A 10537-nucleotide genomic window follows, 5' to 3' on the forward strand; every position below is an offset into this window, starting at 1 on the left:
AGATCATAATGCAGTGTTTGTTCTAAAGTATTAACACAGTTTTTGATTTGACAAATATTGATAACATGATATCATTAGGATTTCAGGTTTTGACACTGATCATAGATGTTGATACTTCCAGCAAATTCAGCTGTGTGTGATATATCTCAAAGCAGTCACGGATGCACAATGCTGGTCTAGAGGGGCACGAAGGGCAAAAGTATTTTGTTTTCTTCCGTTTTTTGTTCTTCATACTACACACACAGCACCTTCTGTTGCAAGACGTATCGACACCAAGGAAATGCCGCCCTGTCAATCGGAAGAAGTCATCTTGATTTAGTCTCGCCTTGAAACGAATGTTTGTGGTTTGTCTCATGGGATCAGAACTTGGCATGTCGATGACGTCCTCACTCTGCAATTGGATTAACCAGACATTCATTACTTGGCGGTACATCAGGAAAAGCATTCACATTTTCAAATAGCAAAGCCAAAATGGCTATAAAATACGGTGCCCTTGTAATTTTGAAATAAGAGGCCTGCAGTGTGATATATTCAAAAGCACAGTTCAGATAAAGCAATGGTGACAATGCCCAAGATGAAGGATAACAAGTTGTATCCGTTTGTTTGTTTGGAAAACCAAAATCGGACAAAAACAGGAACCAGTTACTTGTAGAGACTTTAAGATCAGACAATCCCCTCAGAAATCCTTCACCGTGTGATAAATTTCAAAACAACGTCCAAGACACAATGGCGGTTCTGAGGGACAAGCCGGACAATAACAAGTCGTATCCCGCCTCAGGTCTTTCCTCCAGGAGCAGACGCGACATCGTCTTTGCATCGTCTTCCCATTCGGCGCAACCATTCGATGCTGAAAGTGTCTCCCAGTTAATCGGAACAGCTCGTCCTCCCTGAATCTTCTCGCACATGGTTTCGGTGTCGTGTTTGTTGGGTAATCGATATTCATAAAGTCCTGCAAATACATGTAAAGTGATCAGACCATTAATTATTTGGTCACTTAAACCAAGAATGACTTTGACATCTTTAGATGAAGAAATCCAAGAGGTATCCCTGCTAAATTTTGACATGACACTTCACAGTTCTGAAATCCATCATAGTGTGATAAAGCTCAAAGCATTCATCTATACACAATGGTGGTTGAGAGGGACACGAAGGGCAGTAATACGAAGTCTCCTTTCTGTTCGCTTGTTTGACATTCTTGTTCTCGTTACAGAAATTCCAGAGGCACACACAACATTGTCTTGTGACAGTTCTTGCCCCATGACAGCTCTTCTTTCGAACTTGTTCATTTTTCTTTATGAAATGTCTTCCAGTCAATCTATATATGTCATCTTCACATCTTGACGTCCTCCACTGGCTTGAGACACATTCAGAAAGGTCTACTTGCAACACTGAGTCAATTACACCCTGAAGTGAGAAAATATGTCACATTACTGATTGTTCATAAGGTTTAAACTCGGACAACTCACTGCCACCACGTGATTGCTCACTTGCTTTAGCTGTAAGAATAAAGTATTTTATAGAGCTCCGTAACAGTCTGATTTGACGCTAGCGCTAATCTGACAGTATTAACATAAAAAAAGTAAATATCCAAGAACTTCATTGGAACAGAGTGCAACTGTTCACCAATGATGGAAATTTGACCACATTCCACTCGGATGATTATCCATTGGATCACAATAATCCAGAACATTTTTATTCCAATTCCTAGAATTTGTTTGAAATTCGAAAGACTGAGATACAGGAACCAAATAAGGACATATCATTTTACAATCTGAAATCCAGTTTGGTGTGATAAAGCTCGAAGCACTCTCCAACACATAATGGCGGCTGAGAGGGGCACGATGGGCAGTAATATGACGTCTCCTTTCTGTTTGTACGGTGTTTTGGTATGTTTTTGTTTTCGTTCTGGTAATTCCAGAGGCACACATGACATTGTCTTGTGACCACTGATGTGCTGTTCTTTTTTACTTGTCCAAAGCGCTTTATGAAATGTCGGCCCGTCAATCTAAATATGTCATCTTCAAGTCTTGTCTTTCTCCAGTTACCGGATAGATCAACCTGTCTGAGAAAGTCCACGTCCCCCTGAAGTGAAAAAATAATGTCAAGTTACTGAAGTAGGTGCTTAATGCCTGAAGGACAGTAATATGAGGTATCTCTTTGCTTTGCTTACTTCACATTCTTTTTCTCATTCTGCTATCTCCTGAGGCACACACAACATTGCCCGAGGACAGAATGACGACTGTTCTCTTTAACTCATTCGAATCTCTCCAAAATGTCTCCTCGTCAATCTGAAGAAATCGTCTTCTCATCTCGACGTCCTCGACTGATTTGAGACACATTCAGCAAAGTCTGTAAGAGATAACCTTCATTAACTGAACGGGAGTGAACCTGGCCGTCTCGCAACCTGTTTTTCAGATACAACACTGCAAGTAAAAGTTTGTCAGAAGCTGCATTCACTGTACGATGATAAGGCACCAACAGTAACTCCACCAGGTGCTGATTTTCAATAAGGTTGGGACTGTATCTACGGTAAACTGGGGTTGAAAATGAATCTATATCATTGAGATATTAATGGAATCTATGCGGTGTTGGCTCAACAATATTTGATTTTGAGTTCACATCAGGTCATCATGCCAAAACATTCTGATTTTGATCTACCTTTCAAGGTCAAAACTGAACAGCAAACGATCGTAATAGAAACCACCCTTATCAGAAAAAAAGTAAAACGATCTCTCCTTTTTACTAAGATTCACATTAAATTTTGCTCTCATCTACAAGGCCAGACGGAATGTCTCCTTTCTACTTGATTATTTTAACACCAAAAAAACTTCTGAACTTGTTTCAAACAGTGCATGTGGTACTGTCGTTATCTCTCCCTCCAGTACAACTCCGCCTTCCTCCACGAGTTCATTCGGATCATCTGTTAGATCAATTTTAAGTCCAGATTCATCTTGCATTTCCAGTTGAACTACAGCAGCAACATCACCAGCTTCCGACTGGTGCTTTTCTACAATATGTTTCTTAAATGCACAATTCAAGTCAAATATCTCATTACAGTCTCGGCAAGTAATGTTTCCTGCATCTTTTTGCGACTCCACGTGGCGTTTGAGGCCAAACTCATCGAGAAATCCGACACTGCAACCAATGCATTTGATTGGCCAATCTTCCAATGGAGTCGGGCTTTCTTGTCTTTTCAACTTTCTGGTAGCCTTGTTACTCTGCCCACTCTTAGGGTGCCTTTCCTCAGCGTGTTTTTTAGCTGCACACCTGAGTTCGAACGTCTCATTGCATTCTCCACAAGTTAAATTTTTCGGAACTTTTTGAGAATCAACATGCCGGTTGACACAGGCCTGGCGTCGAAAGCCAATCTCACATCCAGGGCACTTAAAAGGTCTCTCACCAGTGTGGCCCATACGATGGGTAAACAACTCCTGTTTATTGACATAAGATTTGCCACAAAACTCACAGATGAACTTCTTATCGTTTTCATGTGCCTTCATATGGTACCGAATACCACTGCTGTTACTGAAGGACTTGTCACAAATTTTACAATACGCATGATCGCTGTCTGTATGTGTTTTCAAATGATCCTTCAGAGAGTATTTAGAAGTAAACGACTTGTTACAATAATTACAACGGTGAGGTCGCACCTGCTTATGCACCAACAAATGCTCCGTTAAGCTCGTCTTCCTAGCAAAGCCACGCCCACAAACTTCACATTTAAAGGGGTAGCTACCTGTGTGGGAATACATATGGACCTTGAGGTTCCATGCAACCTTGAACTTTTGACTACAAATACTGCACTCGTGATTTCCTTTTTTCATTGTCTCTGATCGTTGATGGAATTTCTTTGCGTGCTCATCCAGTAGAGTCGGACTCACAAAACATGTAGCTTTCGAGCAGCGGGAACATGGGTACATCTTTAACTTTTTGGAAGACCGGGTTCTTCTTTTCTGAAAATATCCAATAGATGTCTGTAAATATTCTGGTGGGTTGGGACTCTGTCAGGATGGGGGCAGAATCCTATCTGATTTCTGGGAGTCAACAAAAGGCTTCTGCTGCAATAAATTTCTGGTCATTTTATGAACTTGCAAAAGTTGACCATCAAGGAGTTATTTGAATTTACATCATGGGGCTCTGTGCCCTATATGTGACTGGAGGAAATAAGACTACTTCAATACGGTCTTGTCTCAGAGATGAGTAGTCAGCACTGCAATGAGTGGTGCAGAGGAATGGAAGAGTCCTTGAAGCAAGTCGCTATGAATCGATGACTTGAAGGAAAGAGATACAAAGTCAAAGAAAATAGAGTGAAATAGAGTAAAAATCATTTTTATTCCATTCAGAATACCATTACAACATGGATTTCATCATTATTTCAGGTCAAATTTCTTACAATGCAAGATAAGAAAATTTAACAGTAAACGGCACCGGTTGCATGGGCCTAAAATGGCTGATGACAACACTGTGATCCAAAGGAACTGAACACCTTTCGTTGGTAGGTCATTTACATAGCACAGCTAACACAATTGATGTAAATTAATACGTGAATTCGACAGGATTTTTGAATGAATCGTATGACGATGGGAGCCGATTGGCTGTACTGAGGAGATGATCTCATCTGAGGAAACGGAAAATGCATCGACTTGAACTAGAACACAATAATCTGATTACAATGACTGTGTCATACAATTCATCATCACAGCGCATTCAAGCAAAACGACTGATAATGTCTGAAACAAAGCGGCAAAAAACGCCATGCTCCCATTAATAATATTACCTAGTACCATTTTCAATATCTCAATCAATTTCTTGATATATTTCTTATTTATACAACATTAAACTGAGGCACCGTCAATTGCAATTGAACTTAGTTGAAGTCCTTATATTTCACCATCTACTTTTTAGCTAAATATATCATTTCATGAAATGCATTAATTTGAACTCCAACACATTTGCATTTACTAAGAATCTCATAAAACAAACTTATCATTCAAGCAATATTACAAAAATCTGTAAAATTGTGACAATCAATCAAAACTTGATCCATTCTCAAGTTCTCAAATTCTCTCATTAACCATAACCACTGACAGTGAATCTTAAATCCTACTTGAGCTTGATCTATGAAGCAGATGATGCATTACCCGTTACCCCCCCCCCCCCACCTACACATACCGAGAGCTTTTATTAGCATAAATTGTACAATTCATTGCATAGACTAAATCACAAAAATAATGTCAAAACAACCTTGATCTGGCCTTTGAGACATTTCCTGTGTTTTGACAATTCTTTGACAAAATAGAACCTTCTAAGACTACCACCAACAGTGTTTCTCATGGTGCAGCGTGCAGCAAGACTATCATTTGACCATTACTTTGGGTTTACAACACTTTTATTGTTGTACTGTCCAAGCAAAATCATTCTGTCTCTAAATTCATAGTTGGACTACCCTTCACTGACAAGTCCATGTCACCCGAGACACTTTCATTGAATGTGGAATCTAGACTTTCCGTCTTTATGCCATAAATTTCTTCCAGGAGGGAATGCGAGTGCTCCACTAAGAGCGCACTCGACTTGGCTTCATCTTCTGGTGTCAAGAAGCTTGGTTTGGCCTCATACTCAGCTGGACTTAGCGTATGATATATCTCAAAACAAGAACCAGCACATAGACCAGGATTAGATGGACAAGTCGGACAGTACATGGTCGTTTCCCGTCTCCTCCCTTGCCTGTAGCAGACACGGCAACGTTTTTGCGAATATTTACGCCGTTTCGTCGGCGGTAATCGCTCCAGGGTATGGACCCCGGTTGATGTTATGCACTGTTGGTTCGGGATGATGTTATACTTAGGCGGGTTGCAGGTGTTCAGAGTCTGCTGAGAAAAGGGTGTCATGGTTGGGGAACTGTTAAGGTCTGTCTTGTGGTGGACGATTGTCATTGTTTTCTTGGAGTCCTTAGGATAGACTACCGGTGAGCCGGAAAGAGTGTGACTGACAGCGACTGGATATGGCAATGGCATGGTGGGATAATCAGACTCAGCTCCTCGGTGGTATTTCGCCATAGAAACTTCAAAGCCAGACTCCTGCAACAAGCAAAGGATCAACAGTGAGTATTTTACAAGATCAAAGTTTGATCCCACTAGACACCAAACATGAAAACCAACATGGCACACAAGTACACCAGAGTGGAACAAGGTGCAACTGGTTGCAAGTGAAACAAGTACCAAAATGTCCTGGACTCAAACCGAGGCAAATATATTGACCTTGCTTTAACATTGCACAGAACTCCTCACCACAGGAAGCCAACACATTCAAGACGGTGACAAAGCAAGTTTAATAAATTATCACCACCCATGCCATATTGATGCAGATTCCATATCTGCAAAGGACGCCCAACAACTCGCCTGAAAATCAAACTGAATTATTTGTCCTATGTCAAGAACTTCTCTCAATATCTTATTCACAAAGCTTTTCAAAGTAAGAACTGAAAATTCCAGGCCAACCAAGGTCATCACATCTAAAATGAATTGAAGACGCCACCCTTTTAGCCACAATTCACCTGTCTTAAGTGTGACCAATCAAGGTCCACACAGTGAGGGTCGTCCACGGTGCATAGTCAAGTCACAATCTTGTATCCTGATGATGTTCTTTTCCTCCTTTGCAAATGAGAACATCTACATGTATGAAGGTGCAGTCTCTTCACTCCGCTGAATTTGCAAAGTCAAGTTCAGTATGATAGATTTTAAAACAACCCTGATTGACACAAAGGCCTGGTTTTGAAGGGCAGTCGTCGCAAATCCATACTGTTTCGACTCTGCTACCCCTTTCTGTCTTTATACCCCGAGCGTAACAAACTCGACATCGCTTTTGACTTCTACTTTGTCTGCCTGTTGATAACTCCTTCCCGACCTTCATTTTTGCCTTAACAGGGTAATGTCTACCAGTAAGGCGAACAACGTCATCAACATGGCGATGCATACGTCCTTTATGATAATGATGTCCACTTCTATCGCTATGTTTATAACTTTCCGCGTTACAAAGTTCAAGGACAGCACACTCCTCCATATCCTGCAATTATAACAAGGACCCAGTTTTCACACCTTTCTCAGATTTGGCAAAGCTGACATTACTTATAAGGCTAAGCAAAACTAAGTTCTGTGTGATATATTTTAAATCATTTGTCAATGCGAGGGCCTGGTTTCGAGGGGCAGTCGACACAAGTCCACATCGTATCAATTGCGTTTCCTTTGTTTGTTCTCACGCCACGAGTATAACAGATCCGGCATAGTTTTGTTGGTGTTCTTTTGCTCAGAGACCCCTCGTCTGGGCCCTTCTTCATTGGAAAACGCCTTCGGTGAGGTGCAAAATATCGTCCATGTTGCTGCATTCTTAACGTCAGAATTCGTTATCAGACTCCGCTTGTTTAAAATTTACATCAATCCTTGATGTCACATGGTACTTTGCAGGCCTGTTCCATTGAGTGTAACCTCATACCATACCAACGCACGCCTTTAGGAGAATGAAAATGACTAAACCAAGGAAACAAAGAGGAAATTATGTACATGCACTCCATTACAGGTCCCTGAAGAGGAACACACTCTTCTTACATGTTTTAGAAAGTCAAATCTTTGTATATATTGAACATACTGTACATGAATGAACAATGAAGACGATTTATTCAACTTGTCGAAGAATTAGCAAAATAAGAACCTGACTGGTCAGCATTTTGAGTACATTGTAAAAATACCATGAATGCGGCTTCGCACTATTAATAAACAAGGTGAGAGACAGACAAAAAACAATTCAATAACACAACAGGGTTTATAGAAATGTCTACAGAATGTTTCAACTATTTTAGAAGACACTGTTGAGGACATTGGTGATCGCAAATTGGTCGTTTCCATTCAATTTGACCTCTCTAATCAGGACATGTCTCTATTTTAGGACAGCACTCTTCATGAGGGTATCCTGAATAGAGAGGTCCTACTCTACTTTAGATAGTTTTAAATTTGTGTCTCTGCTAGTCTTTTCAAAAAAAATAAACGTAGCTACGACTGATTACTTTATTGGATAGTTTGCAGGCTTGTCCACATATAATGAAAACTGGGCCAGAAATTGGGCACCATGAAATCAAAACCACGATTTACTGTTGATAATTCCATATTTATTCAAATCTTGAATTTTCCTTTATGGATGGGGGGAAACCCCTTGGATACATGGACAAACCCTGGTCATAACTTTGTGTCGAGGACGATAATATTCGACTTCAAGATTCTCAATTTTTCACGGGGAATATCATTCATGTCCTTTCCTTTTCATCATATCGATAGATCACAGCAAAAGCGATCGAGTTTTATCAGGCACTCGTCGAATCAAATATGTTTCTTGGAATTTTGTATGAGTTGCCAAGAAGAAATATGACCCCATCATCTTCCTCAACGCAAGTTACAACAGTATGATGGAAAAGAAATCAATATTTACCTCTGTTGGTTCCGTTTTCACTTTAACGAGATCATCACTCGTCGATGGTTCTGGTTCAGGATTGTCAAAATCGTCATCGACTGATTCAGCACCACCTTCTAATATATAATCTGTGTCTTTAGGGTCATCTTCAGCACTATCTTCAGGGGACGATCGGGAATTGTCATTTTTTTGTGATGAAGAGCTTTGTCTGGGAGAGGCCTGAAAAAAAATTTCAACATTTAGATAAAATCAACGGCAGGAGTACAAAGAAAGATGAGGACTAAAACACTAGATGACTGCATTTACCAAAAGTGGAATATCCCATTGGCATTGTGTTGGCAAAGCTGTCAACATACTGTAGTATCACTTTTCATTTGTGGGTCAGAAAACGTGGACAGAATCACAGATCTACATGTATGTTCAACCAAATTGTGCAGCAGCATACATAATGTAGAGCTCTTTGTCATCCACAAAAACAAAACCAAACAACTACACTGTTGACATTGTCATTCAAGCCAACTTACTCGGAGAGAAATGGCCGATGCCGAGTCATCTCCTGTTCTCAATACTTTAGCAGAACCAGACGTCACCAGAATTGGTCGTTTTCTCGACTGCCTTGAGCATGATTTTCCACCAGGTGTCGCCATGGAACGAACTTGTTTCGACACCTGACTAATAACAAAGTCTTTGTTCTTGATTTCTGCTGAAAGATCCAAAATTCGTCGATCAAGCACTTTGATTCGTTGTTCATGACCGCTAATATCTACATCCTTGCTTGCCAACTCCTTTTCAATTGTTTGTATATGGAAGTCTTTTAACTGCAATTCTTTTCTTAATTCAGCTAGCTCTTTTTCTAAACTGTTTATCTCTCCCATGTAAGTCATGATTTTTTCGTCTTTTTCAACATTGTCCTGCTGTAGCACCGCTATCACTGGTGAAGGTTCTGAAGATTTCAGCGCACTCAGATTTAGTCTACTTTCTTCACTTTTTAGTTTAGCCTCCCTGATGTCTATTTCACCACTTTTATTTACTAATTCAGCTTCATACTGATTCATTAGTGAAAATAGATCTGTCCATGTCTGACTCATCAGACTGCCCTTCTCCCGAATAACTTCTTTGAAGCGTCCATCCACAATACATGATTCCTCCACCAGTTCAGATGTTGACTCGATCATGCCCACCAGCATGTTTTCTCTCGCAGGTTCTGAGGGATCTCCCTCACTCTTGAAATCATCAATGATATCACCAGTTATGGTCACTCTCTCTTGCGCCATTTTCTTTGTAATAGTATGCAAGTATGGGAAACCAACTTCGGTTTATAAGACTGAAAAACAACAATGTAGAATATGACCAAGATGGCACTATTCTCAAAACTTCCTTTTGACGCTGTTGCTGCATGGGATTAGTTTTCATGAAGCCAAATGCCATGCCCATGCCCCAACGTCTTACAGTACACTAGGCACTAGTCTCAATATTCAAGACTCAAGTATTATGGGGCCTTGATTCCCCCCAAGTTATTCTGATCTTGAACAAAGACTAGCATGCACCATATTGGCTGGTCCTTCACTGCAGCGCCGTCTACCAGCGCTCAGGCCAACCACCATTCATCAACCGGCGACTCTATAAAAACACTGTATTGCAACGTAAAGGACAAAACAGAAAACAACAAATATACTTCTGGTAGTTCTTACAATAGCACCGCATCAACTGAACTTCTTTTCAAATCCTAAATTGACATAGACTGCATATAAAGAAAGAATAATTCACAAAAACAAAATATTTTGAGGGTGGCTGTCCGCCATTTTGAAAACACTGAGTTTCCGAAACAGGTAAGGGTTTTCGGATTTAATGTGACCTTAAATTCGCATACTTATCTAAAAACTTAGCAAAGATGACAATAAGTTTAGTGTATTTATGGTATCTAATGATGTTTAGTCCTATTGATAACAATGCTAGAGCTTAATCCTTCTAAAAATGAACATGGATAAACATTTCCGAACACCCAATCTATCCTCTTACTACAGTCCGCATGCACTTGGCGATTTGAAACATCCTCGATATACACACACCATCGAGGGAT

At 40.3% G+C, this 10537-nt stretch overlaps 1 protein-coding gene across 11 annotated transcripts; it reads right to left on the bottom strand.

Moving 5' to 3' along the window:
* Positions 1-253: 253 nt before the first annotated feature.
* On the bottom strand, positions 254-10318 carry LOC135487898 (uncharacterized). Of its 11 annotated transcripts, none has more exons than XM_064772094.1 (5): positions 10149-10318; positions 8982-9781; positions 8476-8676; positions 3737-3953; positions 254-949 (listed from the first exon to the last, which is right to left on the bottom strand). In XM_064772094.1, exons 2-5 carry the CDS (start codon positions 9729-9731, stop codon positions 705-707), a joined length of 1413 nt encoding a protein of 470 aa, XP_064628164.1. In that variant the 5' UTR covers positions 9732-9781; positions 10149-10318; the 3' UTR covers positions 254-704. The 11 variants fall into 11 exon arrangements, 10 of the variants coding, with proteins under 10 accessions (XP_064628164.1, XP_064628169.1, XP_064628171.1 ...); XM_064772101.1 differs by having other exon boundaries at positions 321-391; XM_064772098.1 differs by lacking the exons at positions 254-949; positions 3737-3953 and adding exons at positions 1343-1404; positions 1769-2082.
* Positions 10319-10537: the final 219 nt, after the last annotated feature.

Source organism: Lineus longissimus, chromosome 5 (genome assembly GCF_910592395.1).
Source record: "Lineus longissimus chromosome 5, tnLinLong1.2, whole genome shotgun sequence".
Taxonomy (NCBI): Eukaryota; Metazoa; Nemertea; class Pilidiophora; order Heteronemertea; family Lineidae; genus Lineus; species Lineus longissimus.